General features: G+C 37.8%; 3 protein-coding genes and 3 non-coding genes across 11 annotated transcripts; 2 read left to right on the plus strand and 4 right to left on the minus strand.

Annotated features, from left to right (window-relative positions):
* The first annotated feature begins 225 nt into the window (after positions 1-225).
* Positions 226-6,233, plus strand: IP5PII (myo-inositol polyphosphate 5-phosphatase 2). Of its 6 annotated transcripts, XM_088118413.1 has the most exons (11): positions 226-474; positions 602-621; positions 1,552-1,647; positions 1,728-2,040; positions 2,512-2,596; positions 2,686-2,790; positions 3,386-4,217; positions 4,454-4,638; positions 5,109-5,217; positions 5,393-5,541; positions 5,756-6,233. In XM_088118413.1, the coding sequence occupies exons 3-11, from the start codon at positions 1,618-1,620 to the stop codon at positions 5,976-5,978; spliced, it is 2,031 nt and encodes a 676-aa protein (XP_087974539.1). In that variant the 5' UTR covers positions 226-474; positions 602-621; positions 1,552-1,617; the 3' UTR covers positions 5,979-6,233. The 6 variants fall into 6 exon arrangements, with proteins under 6 accessions (XP_087974539.1, XP_087974542.1, XP_087974537.1 ...); XM_088118416.1 differs by lacking the exon at positions 602-621; XM_088118411.1 differs by lacking the exon at positions 226-474 and having other exon boundaries at positions 481-621.
* A 1,974-nt stretch (positions 6,234-8,207) lies between these two features.
* On the minus strand, positions 8,208-8,303 carry LOC148208771 (small nucleolar RNA Z101). The gene has a single exon (XR_015788608.1). It is a non-coding gene; the product is annotated as a small nucleolar RNA Z101 (small nucleolar RNA).
* Positions 8,304-8,398: 95 nt separating this feature from the next.
* Positions 8,399-14,579, minus strand: LOC111022669 (ribose-phosphate pyrophosphokinase 1). The gene is made up of 8 exons (XM_022299865.2): positions 14,267-14,579; positions 13,925-14,098; positions 12,614-12,862; positions 12,199-12,342; positions 11,952-12,119; positions 11,268-11,337; positions 10,858-10,939; positions 8,399-10,102 (listed from the first exon to the last, which is right to left on the minus strand). The coding sequence occupies exons 1-8, from the start codon at positions 14,402-14,404 to the stop codon at positions 9,922-9,924; spliced, it is 1,206 nt and encodes a 401-aa protein (XP_022155557.1). The 5' UTR covers positions 14,405-14,579; the 3' UTR covers positions 8,399-9,921.
* Positions 8,420-8,505, minus strand: LOC148208772 (small nucleolar RNA snoR14). The gene has a single exon (XR_015788610.1). It is a non-coding gene; the product is annotated as a small nucleolar RNA snoR14 (small nucleolar RNA).
* Positions 8,572-8,665, minus strand: LOC148208773 (small nucleolar RNA U61). The gene has a single exon (XR_015788567.1). It is a non-coding gene; the product is annotated as a small nucleolar RNA U61 (small nucleolar RNA).
* Positions 14,580-16,512: 1,933 nt separating the features above from the next.
* On the plus strand, positions 16,513-18,810 carry LOC148208774 (uncharacterized). The gene is made up of 3 exons (XM_088119180.1): positions 16,513-16,854; positions 17,051-18,207; positions 18,294-18,810. The coding sequence occupies exons 1-3, from the start codon at positions 16,513-16,515 to the stop codon at positions 18,808-18,810; spliced, it is 2,016 nt and encodes a 671-aa protein (XP_087975306.1).
* Positions 18,811-19,421: the final 611 nt, after the last annotated feature.

The raw sequence follows: 19,421 nt of genomic DNA on the forward strand, positions 1-19,421 counted from the left end.
AAACCCCCAATTAAAATAAAATCTAGTTGCTCCATCCAATGGCCCCAATCACCAACCCTCACGATTTCATCTTCAAATGGGCCACCCCCAAAATCCATGATGATCATTGCTCATTACTGTTTCTGATCCAAGCTCTCACTCATTCCCATGTCTTTTTTCAACCCAATTTCTTATTCTATTTGCATGGCTATGGTTCTCCCCTGTCATCATCGTCTCCCCAGACTTTTCAATTAAATACACAAAACCGAAGAAAGTTTCGGGTCCTCTCAGTCACATGTAGTGCGAGTGTGGGCCTCCTCCTTCTCTATTTGCTATTGAAGTTCTTGGTTGGCCTACAAATCGGCCAAACTATTTGATTAAAATAAACGATTCAGTGAGGCGGGCAGTGAATTTAGTTTGGGAGTTTCGGATTTTTGCTGTATGAGGAAATTAACGTCGGCCTCCATGTTGCCAATCGGGTCTACAGCTGTAATTGTGTGTTTAATGTTGTTTTTATATATTTGAACTAATTGCTTCTCTTTTGACTTGATTTTTATATGTTTTTGATGTCAACTCAACTCTCAAGCCTCATTTTGTTCATATGTTTGTTTTTATGTCACAGCCAACTTTGCCAGCTGATGGGTATGCAAATTTATTATTCTTTATATTGTAATTGTCAAGTCTTAATCTATCTTTGCTTCTGTCATTTTGGGTTAATGTGGTCTGATCTACATTCGTGTTTGGTTTGTGGTGGGGTAAGTCTGATATTGTTGGGTTTACATCATATGGAACTTTAGATTTGAGAAAAGAAAGAGAAGGAAAATGGTGGGGGGAGGGAAGGAATTGGTTTACAGAGAAATCCCAGCTCAGTTTTCTTGATTCTTCTTTTTGTTTTTGGATGGGGTAGTTTGATTTGAAAGTGGGTAATTTTCTTTTTTCGTGTTTTGCAGAACTATTTTTCTCTTTGTTTGGACAGTGACTTTGCTGAATGAAGTTTTGAAATATTTTGGGTACAGAAAAGAAAAATAAAGAAAATAGAAACCCTGTTCAACTTTCTTCATCATTAAGTGGGTTGATTTGTCTTTTTGTGATTTCAACAGTTTCATTTGGATCTGATTACCTTCTTTACTTGGTTTTCCAATTTTGGACAGAGAAAAGCCTTTGTCTTTGTTGAGACAGTGGTTTATCTTACCTGTAGCATGAATTACTTTAAGTGCTCTGCAAATTTCTTTTCATGAAAAAGATTTTATTTTAATTAAATGAATCTCGCTTTCAGTTTGTTTGCTTTTCCAATAAAACTATGTTTTTCTTAATACATAAAATATATTGGACAATATGGACGTGTGGGGAAGGACCATTGATCATAATTCGTCTCTGTACAAGTTGGGTTTGTGGGTGGCTTCTACGCATTCTGTCCTTTCCTGTTTGGTCCCAATTTGGCCCTTCCATATAAATGGCGTCATACAAGTCTACCATAAACCTGGTTTTGTAGTTGTCCTGACTTCTGACAAGCCACAACATTAAACTATCAATCTCCCAGAAATTGACATTGAATTTCTGTTGCTGCTTCAGTTCTAAGCATTTCACCTCCGGGAATCTGAGAATCAATCTTCTGCTGACAAGTTTCGGACAAAGGCTATGCGGGCAAGGAGAGGAAAACGCTCTGAGGTATGCTTTGATGAACTCTGATACTGTCCTTTTCGAACAGTTTGTACTGATCTTAATTTTCATCTTGAAATTCTTTCCAGGCCTTTTGGCCTTCCATTGTGATGAAGAAATGGTTAAATATCAAGCCCAAGGTGTATGATTTTAGTGAGGATGAAGTTGATACTGAAACTGAGAGTGAAGATGATGGTATGTGTCTCAGGCGCAGCCTGGCAAACAGTAGCATGCCTTTGTTGTCACCAAAATTGTCCATTTCTCATTTTTGTTTTCTTGAATTTTACCCTTTTTACAATTTTGTTCCAGCTTGCTCTCTCAAGGATGAAAGAACACATAATCACGAGGATCGTGCTCGTAGGGCACAGAGGAACTTATCTACATGTTCAAGTCGAATTTCAGGTAATAGCTCCATAGCAGTATTATATGATGTTTTTAGGATTAACCCACTTCCTCTTCTATAAGTTCAGTATTTGAAATTTTGAAAATATCTTATCTCATCGCTATTAAAACCATGGCTTCGAACTCACCTGATATTTTTCAACCACTGGGTGGGATCATGTTCTAGTTAAGCTGGATTTGGGCAAAAATTTTCTGAACTCCTGACTGAGGATCTAATATAGGCAATGCTCATTCTGTTCTTTTGTACCCTCTAGTTTTACATATTGAATGCTAAGTATGGGCTTAAACTTTAAGCTTCCTAACATGCTTTGAACAGATTATGGCATAAAAGGAGAAATATCTTCATACAAACAAGGATCTTTCCGGGATTTGTTTCAAACCTGCATTACTATCTCAAGATTGCTATATCTGTTGAACTATGTCTGGATTGCGGCTGATTAAATATTAATGATTCTCATTTTAATGATCCAGACGTTCCTCGTAGTTACCAGTCGAGACACAGACGGGGCAAATCAGAAACTCTTCGAGTTCAGTACATAAATACAAAGGATCTGAGGTTTGGCCGTAAACTACCTCTATTCGAATCCTGATGTCAGATATTCTACTTTGGTTCCCACTGATTTTTGGGAATATGGTTTTCTGTAGGGTAACGATAGCAACGTGGAATGTTGCTGGAAGAGTTCCAGATGAAGATCTTGAGATAGATGATTGGCTTTGTACAGAAGAACCTGGAGATATTTATATTATAGGGTGAGAGAAGATCCTCATTCTCTCATAGTTCCAATAGTTCATATCATTTGAGTGAATTATGAATATGCTCTGCTGCCGCTGGAAATCTTTTGTGTGTATGCATATATATAGTCTTGGTTTTGCTTAAGATTATCCAAGTTGCTTCATGTCTATATTTATATGTTATATCGTTAGATGATATCTAGAAGATGAGGATTTAATACATCCAAGCACAGGGAACTTCTACATAATATTTCATTTGATTGTTCTCTTTTAATGAAAAATACATTTGAAATAAAAAGCAAAATGTAATTTTAGGTGCAGGGTACTTTTAGGTATTGACATGTGAGTGTTTTGCAGGTTAATTTGATGCAAATGTATGAGGTTTACTGATGAACTTTTTTGTTGGACCTACTTGTAAAAGATTGTAGAACAAGGACTAGTAGGTTAGTTTTGAAAAAAGTATAAAGTAATGAAAGATTAGGGAACTCTTCTAATGGCGTAAAAATGTGCCAGACCCTGCCAAACTCCATCAATTCTTAGGTCCGGTCCCTTTTCTTTCTTATCGTCATCCATTTCGACACTGATAAAATCTTGCCATACTTAATGCTTGCAGTTTCCAAGAAGTCGTCCCTTTGAATGCTGGGAACGTGCTGGGAGCAGAGGATAACAAGCCAATTCCGAAATGGGAGGCAATCATTCGAAGGACCCTCAACAAGTCTTTTGAACCTGAAAACAAACATAAAAGCTACAGTGCCCCACCCTCTCCAGTATTGAGGACTTCATCTGTTGCGGATGTACTTGCAGATGAGGTTAATGATGAACAGTTAAAGATGATAGGTGATGAATTTTCTGGGAATGTTGGTTTTGATTTGGATCAGCATCCCCTGAACAAAGTAAACGGCTTGAACGCCAATTTACGGTTAAGGAGAATTTATGGCATTGACTGTGACCACAGATTAGACTGGCCTGAACATTCATTAGATGCAACCCCTCAAGTTATCTCTTCGAATTCAAAACTCCGGAGAGTACTGAGCAGTTCTGCAAGAATTGGCTTCCAGAACTCGGAGAATCCTCTAATATTCCCTCTGCAGAGTTTTTCGAGAAACGGTAATGGGTTGAAAAGGGCATTCCTTAGTTCTGGGAATCTAGTGTCAGCCTGGAGGGAGCAGCAACAGACTTCAGAAGTTTTGGACTCCCTTTCTGATGTATCTGACACTTTTGTTGAAGAGGAGGATGATACTTTCCCAGAAGAACTTATAGAGCAACAAGTTGATGGGGATCCAGAACACTGCATGAGATCTTATCCAAAATACGTGAGAGTTGTCAGCAAGCAGATGGTAGGGATATATGTGTCGGTTTGGGTGCGTAAGAGATTGAGGAGACACATTAACAATTTGAAAGTTTCTCCCGTTGGAGTTGGTCTTATGGGCTACATGGGAAACAAGGTAAATTTACTAGTCTGCTACTTTCTGTAATGTTGAACAACTCTTTGAAACTGTCATATTATAGGCTTCACATTAGTCTAAATTGAATTCATATAGTTATCCCATCAAAAAATGATAAGTGCTCCTTATTTACATTATACTCAGTAGGAATACTTGACCTCTACATCATTACTTGTTTTTTAGGGAGATGAAGTTTGCTCCTTCATTTACAGTGTAATTTACAAATTTCAATGCAGGGGTCGGTTTCTGTGAGCATGTCTCTTTATCAGTCACGGTTATGCTTTGTTTGTTCTCATTTGACCTCTGGCCAGAAGGATGGAGCTGAACATAAGCGTAATGCTGATGTGAATGAAATCATAAGGCGAACATGTTTTTCATCTGTGTTCGATTCAGAACAGCCACAGACAATACCGTCTCATGAGTAAGCAGTCTTTAGCCATTAGATCGATTTGATAGTCAAAAGCATCCCTTTTTAGCCTTGACTTGCATATTATATTTGATGAATGGGGGAGTTCTTGAGCGATCTGTTTACACAATTCTTCACCACTTTCTCTTCACTATCCAAACATTTTGAAATTTATGAAAGAGACTATATATTTGACTTGGGGGGGGGGGGGGGGGGGGGGGGGGGTGGGGGGGGTGGTGGGGGTTGGGGGCGGGGGGTGGGGGGGGGGGGGGGGGGGGGGGGGGGGGGGCGCCCATTAACTTGCAATTTTAAGAAGTTAACTTTCCATATTCTATCCACATTGAACTTGTATTGATATTTTGAGTTAGAAGGTGCTGCCTTGTTCTCTTAATTGGAAAATGAATTTGGTAGAATCTTCTATCTTATATTTAAGTATGACCATCATCATATGGAGTAAGATTGTGACCAAATGTTTTCATAAACAGTCAAATATTCTGGTTTGGTGATTTGAACTATCGTCTAAATGCTTCGGACTCGGAGGCAAGGAGGCTTGTTGCCCAGAAAAAGTGGGACGAACTCATCAACTATGATCAGGTAACTGATTGCTGATTGGCTTCAAAATCTTAAATAACTCAACCAAAACCTCGAAAGTTCTCAAGGAAAATGTCTCTTAATAAAAGTGTCAAAGCAACAGACATCTGATATGTAGTTGATGACATCTCTGTTTTGAGTACTTGGATTAAAGGGAGTAATGGATGTATTGTGGCAGCTTATCAGAGAACTGCGCACGGGGCATGTGTTTGAGGGATGGAAAGAGGGAATATTAGATTTCCCGCCAACTTATAAATATGAATTCAACTCCGATAGATACAATGGCGAAAACCCGAAAGAAGGAGAGAAGAGACGGTCTCCAGCATGGTAAGTCCAACTTTTTAGAACCCATTAGGCTGCAGATGGTTAGCACAATTATGGCTTCAACTCCCTCAATTGCTTGACTTCTTGACCGGTTTTTCTAACTCAATGGAATTAGTCATCTACAAGTTGCATTGACAATCGAACACAAGTATCGAATCACCAAAGTGTTTATCGCATTTTTAAAACATTGGTTGAGTTTTGATTGTAAATTTGACAGGTGCGATCGGATCTTATGGCTGGGAAAGGGCATTAAGCAACTGTGTTACAAGAATGCAGACATAAGGCTATCAGATCACAGGCCAGTGAGCTCAGTGTTTCAAGTTGAGGTTGAAGTTTTGGACCATAGGAAGTTGGAGAGAGCTCTGATTTACACAAATGCAGCTGCAGTTCATCCAGAGATTTTCCCTCTTGAAAGTGGGGAATTTGGCTTAGACTTCTAGCTGAGCAACCCCATTTCACTTCCACCAGGTTACAATAATGATATATATTTTATTCTTTTTGTTTCTTTTTTCTAAATGTTCTTGAAGGAAATGTAGTAATGAAAAGTTGGAAAAAGTAGGAAACCCAATAGTGTTTTCTACAAATATTAACATCATTGTTTTGCACCAAAACTTGAAACTTGAGGGATAATTAGAACTTTCATTTCATCTTTACATTTGTATGAGATATTAGAAGATGGGTTGGTTGAGAGTTGAGTTTAAAGATTTAACTAAGATGAAACTTTTCTTTGAAATTTATTGTCATTTGTTACCAAGACACTGTTTTGTTTGGGTGAATTTTGATGGACCAAGTAAGGGTATTCATGACATTTCACTTGACAGAGTTCTCGATGAAAAATGAGTTATAGGTCTTTGTAAACTTGTTTTCCGCATCTCTTCTACTTGTCAAAATTTTAATCTCGATATCAAAAATTCTCCCTTATGGTTGAGTACCGTGAAAAATATGTTGGACTTTATAAAATGCAAAATTTTCTTTCTCGTCATATGAAAAATTTTCTTACCATCTCCATTTAAATCTTAAATATCATATGAACTATGTATTAAAAAAATGTAATAAAATGAAGCCAACACGAATACTAACAATAATTGACATTTATTTTTAACTAAATCTCTCACCCTCACTTATCGTAAAAAACATCATTCACTCTTTTTTTCTTTTTTTTAATAAAAGACATTATTTCTCTTACTAATTACTAAATTTATGTCAATCACCAAGATAGTCAAATGTGTCTAGCCTTCTAACCTTCCACCCATCTGGTATAAAAAAGAAAAATTCTACATTTTTGTTTCAATGTGATTAATTATATTTTAGTCCTTTTTTTTTTTAATTTTTATTGTTATTTACATTTTTTTGGATATCTCACTTTATTCTTTTCCTCACTGTTATATCATTCTCTTCATTCATACCAGTTCGGATTTAAACAATTTTATATCTTTATTTTCATTTGAAGATTTCTAATATAATTTTTATTCTCAAAGATTATTTTACCCTTCTCTTTATTTCGTTCAAATTTGATCATTGGTTTTTTCTCGTGTGTGTGTTCATGGCTCTCTGTATTCAATTCAATTGTCATTGATGGTTTCCAAGAAATAAAAGCTAAAATTACAAATCCATAAGAAAATTTAATGCAAAGTATCCCCTCTATTCAAATGTTGCCACATGTAATATTCTGTGTCAACCCATTGGGAAAAAATATATTATATATTAAATAAATGAGGTTAACATATTTGAAAGTAATACTCAATTTTTTAAACTCTCGAGAAAAATAAATATTTTTATTGTTACTTGAAAATGTTTCACATTTTCTTCACTTGCATAATATAACCATTCAAGGATGTATAAGAGTTTTTATACTTTTTTGTTTCCTCTTATTTTATCTTTATTTCTTTATTTTAATTTTCTTATCCAACAATGTTATATAACTTTCATTATATTGTTAAATGCAGAAAAATATGTATATTGTATTTACTTTTATGTTTTCTTATTTCTTCATTGTTGCAAATTCTGACTATAAATAAATATAATTTTTGTTGATTAACGGTAATGAAAGCAAAAATTAAATAGTAACCTTGAAAAAGGGAAAATATACTCCCATCCCATAGTTTGAAAATTTTCTACTCTCCCCATTTAGAATTTGTCATATGTTTATTATTATAACTAAATTACTTCACAAGATCCTCTCTCAGAGTTTAAAATGATTCATTAGATTCTTTAATTTCTTTATTCTCCCCTCAAAATGTTAAAATTATTCTTTTTTCTTTTTCTTTGTTACGAGCATTTTCAATTTTTTCTCTTTTTATCCTTTCCTAGAATAAAATAAATATACAAATGAAAATGGAGAATAAGATATAAAATTAAAATTTGTTCCAGCTGGAAAATCTTTAATAGTTTGAAGGAAGAAAAAATGAGATGACACTCCCTTTTTTTTCAAAAAAAAAAAAGAGTGAAATGTCCACAAATTTATAATAATTACAATTGAAAAGGAAAAAAGGAAAAAAAGAATGAGAACATTAGGTTTGAAAGGAGAATGAAAGCCAAGAAGTGGAAAATAAGAAATCATATGTAATAATTAACAAGAGATATTTGAATAATCGATCAAAAACAAAGAAAGAGTTGAAAAAACAAGATCTACAAGATGAAAATTGTTGGAAATGTTAGAACAATTATAAAGGGGGCATCAGTTCTCCAAGGTGAAAATAGCATCAATGAAATGATTCAGACGCAAATTACCCATTTGATTATATGAGATTCATCATCTGCCAGAAAACGTTGCAGCAACAAAAAAAAAACTTGAAACAACAGAGTACAAAACTTTGAAAGAATCAGAGGAGAAAACAGAAACAAAAACAAAAACAAAGCAGAGAGAAAAGCAAATTGAATAGCGATCGGAACCTGTCGGGATTCATGGAAACATCACACTAATATAGTCAGTGGATTGACAGACATGAATTTCTATCGTCACCTCGCATTTTCAGATCCAGAAAAACAAAAAAGAGGAAAACAAAATCAGAAGCAGAAGAAAAACCAAAACGAGAGCTCAGAACTTCTTAGAGGGTTTGTGTAGCCATCACAGGCGACCGCTCGGAAGAGGCCGGCTATGGCACAGAATAGATCTTCATCATAGCTTCAAAAAGACGACGATTGAAGAAGATGATTAAGATTTCTTAATAGCAGAAAACAAGAAAAATTAGATTGAAAACGCCACGGAATTGCGATGGAAAAACGAGGAGAAACCCTAGGGCTGAAGAACAGCGAATTTGCAGTGATGAAAAGAGGGGAGAAAGAGGGCTTTTTATAGACCCGTACCGGCTCGGTCGGAATGCCAGAAACCCTAATTCGTTTCAATTTTGAACATTTTAATGTTGTTTTAAGTCCCTCGCTTCTATACATATTTCTTTTTGGTCCTTTTTTAATTATTTTTTAAAAATTCAACGTATGTGTGAGATTCAAATGTCAAGGACATTTTTCCTTTTACTAGCGTAAAATTTTGTGGTTTTATTTTTGTGTGTAAAAAATATTAAATTAATAAAAAGCTAAAGGATCCCACCTCAAAAGTCTTGAATTTCACTCCTTTTTACAAGATTTTAAAACAACTCCAAATATTTGAAGGTACATATGGTATATGGTAAATGGCAAATTTATTACGCCAAGTTAGAACTCAAAACATACACTCAAAAGTTTATGAAAGTTCAAAGGACGTAATAAAAATTATACCAATTTTATATACGACGTCAAGTTGTAGTTAGTCCATTCATTTTTGTCAGTTTTTGTATTTGTAAAGTATTTTACTTTGTCCTTACATTTTTCTTTTTTCTTTTATAACATTTCACGGTAAATGATAGTTGAACTATGCTCAATTAGTTATTTAATAATTAGTTTTTGTTATTAGTTGATTAACAAATAAATTATGTGACGTCATTAAAAAACTAATATGATGCCACATGTATTTTAACGTCAACTAGAGATTGATCTATAATGAAGGACAATTTTAAACTGTTGTCGAGACGTGAAAGTATATGGACAAAACTGTATGTGAAATGTTAAGTTTTCTTTTAATTTAGACTTATGTTTTACAATTACCATTGATCGAAGTGACTTTGACAATAATCAACCCATGTGCATATGAAAATATTTCACACTACCATGTTTTAAAAAATCAAAACGATATGGATAATTTCCTTCCTATGAAAATATAAAATTACAAAACTTTATTATGTCATATAGAGCAAAACTCCCGTCTAGGAATTACTAAAAGAAATTATTGTAACAGAGAACCAGAACCAATAATTAAGAATGGATGATTTTAAAAAAGGCATGAATATTCCTTTAGTATCTGTTTCAGAAGGCTGTATAATATTATATGAATCACTCTAATTTGGTGTTTTATTTAAAAATGCTACTCACAGAGCAATCGTCGTGAACTCGCCAAATGGTTTCACCCAACAGGTTTGCTACTGAAAGAACTGTCAACTGAGGGAAGTAGTTCTCTGTGATTGCTGGAATCGTGTTCGTAACTATTACCTCTTGAAACAACCCGCTCGATAACCTCTCGATCGCCGGGGGGCTGCAGGGCGATGAACAAAATCAACCAAATTGGAGAATAAATCATACTGGGGAAGAAAATTTCCAGTGAGGATTATCCAAAAGCTGGACATCAAAGAAATTTATATCATGAACTTTAGAGCACAAACAAGTTGGATACATAAAAGCGCCTTGACCCATATATATTCTCTTGTCCATATGTCATGCATCGGTTCCTTTTTTCTATCAAAATTTTCGTCCAGACTAAAACATTACATTACATTCCTAAAAGTATAAGAACGAGTTGATGATGTGGCATTTAGGGTTTAGTTGGAAGGAGGCTATCAAAAGTCTTGTCATTAGGTTGTTTGAGAGATAAGATCGGTTTTGATGAATGGATTTAGCCTTTGAGCTTTTTCTTTCAAGTTAGCTAGGAACTTCTTTTACTTTTACGATTTCATGTCTTTGAGTTGTATGAGAACATTCAAGTAGGGTTGATCGTCTTATCTTGTAGAGTGTTCGAGTCTTAGGCTAAGGAACTTGTTCTTTGTCTTGACTTTTGAGAGCTTTGATCTCAAGGTAATCCATGTCTAACCTAAATTGAATCGATTTTGGGGTTTTAGTGTTTGTAACTTAGGATTTTACTTACCTAAAGAGTTCCTAATTCCAATTCACTAGGGTTTTCATATTAGACATGGTCTGAAATAAATTATTTGGTTTAAATAAAAATATGAATCTAAAACATTGTAAGAGCCAAAGGATAAGTACTAATTATATCTATTTTAAACATGTTATTACCTAAATACAGCATGAGTGCAGCAGGCATAAACTTCCCTAGCACCCTCTTGATGTAAAAGAGCTGCACCTTTTGAAATAGTCCCTGTACCCAAAAAAAAATAAAAACACAAAAGTTTTCAGTTACAGTCACAGGCAACCTCACTGTGAATCAGAGGGTAAATCTAGAAAGCAGTTCAAACTTCAAACAAATAAGATGGGTCACTCGCCAAATACATGGGGAACGAACATTTTCCTAGCAAGTTTGAGGACATGAAAATATATAAAACGTTATTGACCTTCATTCTATGGGAAACTTCAATGCCTTGTATTGATCTGTGTTCTTTCTTGTTTTGTTCTAAACATTTTTCATATATTGCATCTCAAAAGAGACTATTAAACGACATAATATCAAGGTATCCACGACTTCTCACCAGCAGTATCAATCATGTCATCCACCATGACAGCAACTTTTCCTTTCACGTCACCAATTAGGTTCATCACCTGCAAGGTAAATTACAAGCATTGGTATTTCGATGTGAAAGATATAACATACCGGATCAATCCAGTAATGCAACATGTCTGTCAAACAGCATATAAAAAAAAAACTTCAGAAAGATGTTTAATACGTGGCCTGGATTTCATTCATCATGGACCCTAGTACTCCCACCTCTAGTTTAGGTAAAAAGAACCCCCCTTTTATCCATTTGCCATTCTAAGATCTATATCTAAATTATTTATTGTTCTGCATTTTTTTCTAATATCCACGAATATCTGTACGTTTTTGCACACACCTCGACTAGTCTCATAGGCCAACCACCTTACCCTAATCGATTTGCTTGCTAAGAAAACTTGAAAGATTTTAAATCCTATGTAGGTGACCATCATGGTTTGAAATCTTCCTTTAAGGCATTTTCTTTTTTCAGTAAAGTAGCTCCACTGTTTTGCATTATAAGCATCTCAAAATCACAGTCTTCTGAAGCTACTTACGATTATGATTAGTGAATCAAAAAAAAAATTAGTATAGAAAGTAAATAACTACATAGTACATTCTCATCCAAGTTTTAAACAGGCAACCAAGACCAAGAGGATGGGAAAAGGATTCGGTTGGATATTACCTCAGCAACATTGTGTGCTTGCCGCCTTTTGTCTACAATGGCTAAAGGAGCATCAGATAATTTTTTGGCAAAAGCACGAGCCCTTGCAACTCCGCCAACATCAGGAGAAACCACAACCAGATCATTGGAACAAATTGTTTTGCTGGCAAGGTAATCTAGAATCACAGGCTTGTGTACAGTTACAAAATTAGTGTTATAAAAAACCAAACATTATATAGATGTAAGAAGCAAGTTAAATACTAAATACCTCACAGTATACATGATCAACAGGTATATCAAAGTAGCCCATTGATTGTCCAGAATGGAGGTCACAAGCAAGAACACGATTTGCACCTGCTTCTGTTATAAGATTAGCAACAAGTTTGGCTGCTATAGATTCACGACCTTGAGTCTGGGAGGCAAAACATTTCCAAGAGAGATAACTTAATACCCTTATAAATCACACCTTGATATATATACTCCCTAGACTAGACTAAAAAAGATGAAACATCAGTAATCAGTTTTAAACTCTGACGTGTTCTCACTGTAATCAACCTTTTTCATAGTTCCCATCTACTCAAAACTATTACTAGACAATGTTGAGATTTGAGTATGTCTCTTCATATCACAAGCCACATATTTCATTAATAGGTTCAACAAGCTATTTTGAAGATCAAACTTGCCTTTCTATCAGCTCTGGCATATCCAAAATACGGGATAACTGCAGTGATGTTTTTTGCTGAAGCTCTCCGACATGCATCTATCATAACAAAAAGCTCCATGAGATTCTCATTTGCAGGAGGGCAAGTGGGCTGTATTATGTAAACATCACATCCCCGCACACTCTCTTGCAACTGGACATAAATTTCTCCATCAGCAAATCGCTTAATGTTAACCTTTCCAAGTTCCAAACCCATATACCTAGAAATTTCCTAAAAATAAAAACGGGGAGGTTAGAAAGTACATCCATGCAAAAATCTGAGAAGTACAGGGGAATGGCAGATCAAACCAAATAATTGAGGATGTTAAAAGCTTTGCATAGATTAATCAAGCTTCAAACACTGAAATGCAATAAAAGAAGAAGACCAACAATCTGAAACTTTTAGGTGAACAAAAGTTTGTGAGCAAAAATCAAGACTTTGAGGTAATTTATCAACAAATATTTATTCCTATATCATGTAGCGTATTTCTTAAGTGAATTTCTCTTAAAATAAAAAGCAAAATTTTGTACACCAGAGATTATTGTTCGAATATAACAACTTCCTTTAGTAGATAAACTGACTGGCCGATGAGGAATCAAATTCTGGACATAATAGCCTTAAATATTCAATTAAAAAGAAAAAATATGGTAGAACCCATAGATTCTAGACAAGCTAACGCATTAAGTAGTCTAGGAGAGTGCAACAACCAAGGCATCCGCATGACATATGCTTATTAGAAGCAGTTCTATATGTGGAAGGATTGACCTAAATACTTAAGATTTTCTTCAACAAGAAGTTTCTGCAATCGAGTAAAATTGGGGGTGAGTTTTTGCGCTTCATAATTTTTTTCATTAACTAATCTAACTGCTTCTCTGCATACTCGCTCGTTATAGTTAGAGGCAATGAACGGTGACAGTAATTAGTTGGTTGTAAACTTCAATACAAAAACATGAAATTTCAAGAATAAAGATGACACTGATGCAACTTGACGGCAGTGGCACATTATTTATTGTATTCTGAATAAAATTCAGACTATAACTATACTAGTGAATATTGCATCTTTCTACATGACCAATTTGATAATTCTAACAAATGGAAAAAGTTGACGAAGACTAACTTTAACATTTAACAAAAATAAATTGAAGATGGCATCGGATCAATAAAACCTATAACAATAGGAAATACACTGGATTTAGAATTTAGGACCTAAACAATATTTTAATAAAAAGAAACCATAGTTCGTTAATTTGCCAAACAAGTATTTGAGTAAACATTGACGGGAGTTTTACTTACCTGAGATAGTGCACGATTCGCAGTACCAGAGAACAATTTCAAACGGTTATTGCTTCTGTCGATTGGTCTCCCCATTCTAGCCGATTCCAAGAACTCCGGCAGACTACGTTCATTAAGAATAGGAATTATTGGCTTTCCATTACCATATCTGCCCGATTCAGGCAGATTACACTTCTGTTCAACACAAAAACTCACATTGAAACCACAAATAAACGAAATCGCAACAACAACACTCTCGAACAAATTATGATCCACAGACGTCGAAATTATGATACATCCAGAATGAGAATGTTGCAGAAACTGTAATTCAAAATACACGGAAGGTAAACAGAGGGAGCGTACGAAGGTATAACGGATGGAAGTTGTGGAGCGCGAGTCGTCGGAGAAGGAATCTCTGCGGCCGAGGAAGCAGGTGCGGTGCGAGGAGGAGGAGGAGGAGGATGAGGATGGACAGGAGGGGAGAAGCAGCGACGCAGCCATGTGGACGAAGCTAGGGCGAAGGAATTCTGGAGGTGTGGCGCAGTGAGTTTGGGCTGGAGCTCGTTATCTATGGCGACGGTGGTCCGCCATTAACAGAGGACTGTGATTCGAGTTTTGATTGATCTGTAAGGAAATTCGTCGCTGGTAGCGGATAGAGTAGAGGCGCCGTGTGGTGACACGGATTCTGAACTCCGTCCGACGTGGCAATTACAGATGAGTTAGGTTCGTTTTGACACGTTTTTTCCAAAGTTAACAATGCTATTAAAGAAAACAAATAGTAAAATAAACATCACATACTTCATAAACGTGACGGAACATAACAACTATTCATTTAAATAAATCTCAGATAGGCTTTGTCAATGGTTGAGATCTATACTGAATGCAATCTCATCAAATTGTAGTATAAGTATAAACATCACTCTAAATAAGATATGTAAAATAATGGAGGCTATATGAGAAGTTGATTTCCTTTGTTTACAAGGGTAAAAAGAACATAGTTAGGTGTTGTTTTCTATTATTTTACGCTCAGTAACCGTGTTTTTAAACTTAGTTTAGTGTCAAAACCTTTTATTCGGAGTTTTCTTGTGTTTTGCATGTAGGACATTTTTATATCACTTAGAGTTGATTTGTAACAAAAATTACGATTTTGTGTAAGAAATCACCAAGCTAGGCGATGGCGCCTTGTCCAATGTCGAGATTGTCCTTAATGTGAAGCTCATTGCATGAAAGTTGACAAGAGTTGGAGAAGTTTTGAAAGGATAACTCTCCACGAAAAGGCTCAACTCCCTAATCACCTTGAAGCTCTCTACAAATTCAATAGCTTGTAGCTTATTACTTTTGAGTGGCAAGTTTTGAACTCCATTTAAATTTAATTTCAGCAAGTTCATTAATCTTTCATCTCAATTATCTCTTTTTACAAAGTTTGTAATCACACAATCTCGTGGAATGAATTTATATCTTCAAAATCACTTAGACATAAAAAGACGACGAAGAATAATTGATGCAAAATATAGAGAGGTGCTTGGTGTTGTGGGCATGCTTGTCCAGGGTGTGTTACCCATGGCCGCATGTCCAAACCATCCTCACCACTCGCTTTCCTTTCATGTCTTTAAAGCTTTCTAGTGTAATTTTCTTGTATCGGGTTTTTGGGGTTGTAGGTGGAATTTGGCCGAGCGACTTTGGAACTAGGTGTGTATTAGTAAGATATGTAAGCATGCCAAATTTCAAGCCAATCGGAGTTCACACGGGCCCTGTAGGCCACCGAGTGACTCCTCGCCACTTAGGACGTCTACACCTGCCACACCAAAAATGCCTTATAATGTACCTTAGGGGGGACCAAGTAGTCATCAAACCTCCCCCCGACCAAGTGTTGTATACTTTCTTGCATCCAATGTCTACAATGTTTGTTTTAAAGATGTTTTCAACTGTTTTTCTCTCTCACGTTTTCTAAAACCAATTTTCTCCTAAAACGTCAACAGAGGCTAGACCCACGACCGAGATTGTCCGCAACTTACAGTTTTTCCAGGCTGACTTGCTCGTTTGAGCTAGAGCAAGTGTCGCACAATCGCTCGAGCTGCTTTGAAAAGGTGCGATTGTGACAAGTGGTATCAGAGCTTAGTTAGCTCCTCGACCCGAAAAAGTCCGGAACCATGTCGGCGACAAAACAACTGAGCAAGTCGCACGTCGACCGACTGGTAGAGATAGAAGAACAACTTCTCTACCTAAGAGAAGTCCCAGATTCCCTCCGTCTGCTGGAGGCGTGAGTTGATGAATTCTCCGAGAAGTTTGGAGAAATAGACGCAGTGAATGCCCGCGTAGACGGGTTGCCGATACAAGATATAGCCATGAGGGTTGAGACCCTAGAAAGCAAAGCTACGCGTCCTGGTAGCTTCGAACGTGGAGATAGTTCCACGAACCCAAACACACAGATAAAAGTACGTAGGGGTGAGTTAAACAACTCGCATTCGGCAATGATGCAATTGTTTAACGAAATGACAGAAGACTTCAAAGTAACCATCGACACCCTCTGAGCTGAGATGACTGAAATAAGCACTAGAGTGAACCTAACCATGCGAGCCGTGGGAAATCAGGCTCCCAACCAAGCGAACATGGGGTTCAACAAGTTGAAGGTCCCAGAGCCCAAACCATTTAATGGCAATAGAAACGCAAAAGATCTCGAGAACTTCATGTTCGACGTAGAACAGTACTTCAAGGCTACGAGGACAACGTCAGAAGAGATGAAAGTGACTTTGCCCTCCATGCATCTTACTGATGATGCAAAGCTGTGGTGGAGATCTAAAGTCAACGACATTCAGAATGGTCGATGCACGATCAATAGCTGGGATGATCTGAAGAAAGAATTGAGGGGTCAGTTTTTCCCCGATAATGTCGAGTTCATGGCTAGAAGGAAGCTACGTGAACTCCGACACACTGGAACAATCCGGGACTACGTGAAACAATTTTCTTCCGTGTGATGCTGGATATTCGCGACATGTCAGAGAAAGACAAGGTGTTCGTCTTTATCGAAGGATTGAAACCGTAGGCTAGAACCAAGCTGTATGAACAAAGATTACAAGACCTTGCCACCGCCATGGCCGCTGCCGAAAGATTGCTAGACTATAGCAGTGAACCATCCCACCCGAAAAGAATGCTACAAACCCCACTGGGGGAAACAAGACGTTCAAACCCTTTACCCCAAAGAGTGGGGGAGCTGACAAGAGACCTCAAGGCCCGAATCCCGGTCCTTCCCGAGGACCCTATCCACAAAGTCAAAACGCTCAAAGGCCGATATCATGCTTCTTGTGCAAGGGTCCCCACCGGGTAGCTGAATGCCCACACCGAGCGGCCCTTACTGCCCTTCAAGCATCCGTTCAGTCGTGCAATGAACCTGAAGTTGAAACGGATTGTGAGAAGGAAGAAGACGAAGAAACATCTAGAATGAGGGCGTTAAAATTCCTATCTGCCATTCAAAAGAGGGTCAATGGACCCAAAGGAACGTCCGAAAAGGGGCTTATGTTCGTAGATGCTACGATCAATTGTAACCCTGCAAAGAGCACCATGGTGGATTCAGGTGCAACCCATAACTTCATATCAGAACAGGAAGCCCGCCGATTGAAATTGACTATTGAGAAAGATACCGGTAAGATGAAGGCCGTCAACTCCGAAGCTCTACCCATTGTGGGAGTTTCTAAAAGAGTGATGTTGAAATTGGGGACGTGGACATGCAGTGTCGATTTCGTAGTAGTTCGCATGGACGACTTCGACGTTGTACTGGGGATGGAGTTCCTCATCGAGCATAAAGTTATACTGATGCCTCTGGCCAAGTGTATGATTGTCACTAGTAATAGTCCCACTGTGGTCACAGCTATCATCAAACAACCTGGTGGCATAAGGATGATATCCGCGTTACAGTTGAAGAAAGGCCTCAACCGGGAGGAACCTACCTTTATGGCCATTCCGATGGTCGAACAGTCGGTGGAGACAAGAGATGTCCCACCTGAAATTCAAGTTGTCATGAGAGATTATGTTGACATAATGTCAGATAGTTTACCGAAGACCTTACCCCCTCGACGAGGGATTGACCACGAAATCGAGCTCATTCCAGGAGCTAAACCTCCGGCAAAGAATGCTTACCGGATGGCTCCACCGGAGTTAGCCGAACTCCGAAAGCAGCTAGATGAGTTGTTAAACGCTGGGTTCATCCGTCCAGCTAAAGCTCCCTTCGGAGCCCCTGTGCTGTTTCAGAAAAAGAAGATGGGACGTTGCGTCTCTGCATTGACTATAGAGCCCTCAACAAAGTCACGGTTCGCAACAAGTATTCCCTCCCAATCATAACCGATCTGTTTGATCAATTACATGGAGCTAAATACTTCACGAAATTGGATCTCAGGTCGGGCTACTACCAAGTGCGTATTGCAGAAGGTGACGAGCTTAAAACTACTTGTGTGACGAGGTATGGGGCTTTTGAATTCCTCGTGATGCCTTTTGGATTAACGAATGCCCCTGCCACATTCTGTACTATGATGAATCAGGTCTTTCACGAATATCTCGATCAGTTTGTGGTAGTCTATCTAGACGATATAGTGGTATACAGTCTGACGCTGAAAGAACATCAAATCCATCTCAGGTTGGTCTTCGACAAACTAAGGCAGAATCAGTTATACGTAAAGAAGGAAAAGTGTGCGTTCGCACAAAAGCGGATCACGTTCCTTGGCCACGTGATCGAACAGGGGCAAATCAGTATGGACACAGATAAGGTAAAGGCGATCCAAGAATGGAGAGTCCCTACCTCTGTGACCGAGTTACGCTCCTTTTTGGGGTTGGCCAACTACTACCGACGATTTATCGAAGGATTCTCAAGGAGAGCCACCCCAATGACAGAGTTACTGAAGAAAGAAATGAGCTAGATGTGGTCAAAGGAAAGTCAGAACGCCTTCGAAGATCTAAAGGCGGCCATGATGAAAGGCTCAGTACTTGGGTTAGCCGACGTGATGAAGCCGTTTGAAGTAGAAACGGATGCTTCAGACTACGCTTTAGGTGGTGTCCTTCTCCAAGACGGTCACCCGATCGCTTATGAAAGTCGCAAGCTGAATAATGCGGAACGATATTATACCGTATCAGAGAAAGAAATGCTAGCAGTCGTTCACTACCTCAGGTCTTGGAGGCAGTACTTGTTGGGCTCATATTTTGTGGTAAAGACGGACAACAGTGCAATTTGCCACTTCTTCAATCAGCCTAAGCTAACATCCAAACAGGCCGGGTGGCAGGAATTGTTAGCCGAATTTGATTTTAAATTTGAACACAAGGCCGGAAAGTCCAACCAAGCTGCCGACGCTCTTAGCCGTAAAGGTGAACATGCGGCCCTGTGCATGTTAGCCCACATTCACGCCAGCAAAGTGGACGGGTCGATCCGTGACCTCATCAGAGAATATCTTCAAAGAGACCCCTCCGCCCGAACTGTGGTCGAGCTGGCTAAGACTGAGAAGACCCGCCAGTTCTGGGTTGAAGGGGACCTATT

This window comes from Momordica charantia (assembly GCF_013281855.1).
Source record: "Momordica charantia cultivar OHB3-1 chromosome 10 unlocalized genomic scaffold, Mcharantia_2.0 BLBB01000010.1, whole genome shotgun sequence".
Lineage (NCBI taxonomy): Eukaryota > Viridiplantae > Streptophyta > Magnoliopsida > Cucurbitales > Cucurbitaceae > Momordica > Momordica charantia.

Bases quoted from the DNA above. Each gene is read 5' to 3' on its own strand.
- LOC148208774 (XM_088119180.1), top strand. From the start codon at position 16,513: ATGGGGTTCAACAAGTTGAAGGTCCCAGAGCCCAAACCATTTAATGGC. The intron at 16,855-17,050 runs GTGAAACAATTT...CCACCCGAAAAG, and splicing joins CTGGAACAATCCGGGACTAC to AATGCTACAAACCCCACTGG. The intron at 18,208-18,293 runs GTTCGCAACAAG...ATTGGATCTCAG, and splicing joins GAGCCCTCAACAAAGTCACG to GTCGGGCTACTACCAAGTGC.
- LOC111022669 (XM_022299865.2), bottom strand. From the start codon at position 14,404: ATGGCTGCGTCGCTGCTTCTCCCCTCCTGTCCATCCTCATCCTCCTCC. The intron at 11,338-11,951 runs GTAATATCCAAC...TTTACCTTGCAG, and splicing joins AAGCACACAATGTTGCTGAG to GTGATGAACCTAATTGGTGA. The intron at 10,940-11,267 runs GTGAGAAGTCGT...TTTTGGGTACAG, and splicing joins TGACATGATTGATACTGCTG to GGACTATTTCAAAAGGTGCA.
- IP5PII (XM_088118413.1), top strand. From the start codon at position 1,618: ATGCGGGCAAGGAGAGGAAAACGCTCTGAG. The intron at 2,597-2,685 runs GTTTGGCCGTAA...GGTTTTCTGTAG, and splicing joins ATAAATACAAAGGATCTGAG to GGTAACGATAGCAACGTGGA. The intron at 5,542-5,755 runs GTAAGTCCAACT...TAAATTTGACAG, and splicing joins AAGAGACGGTCTCCAGCATG to GTGCGATCGGATCTTATGGC.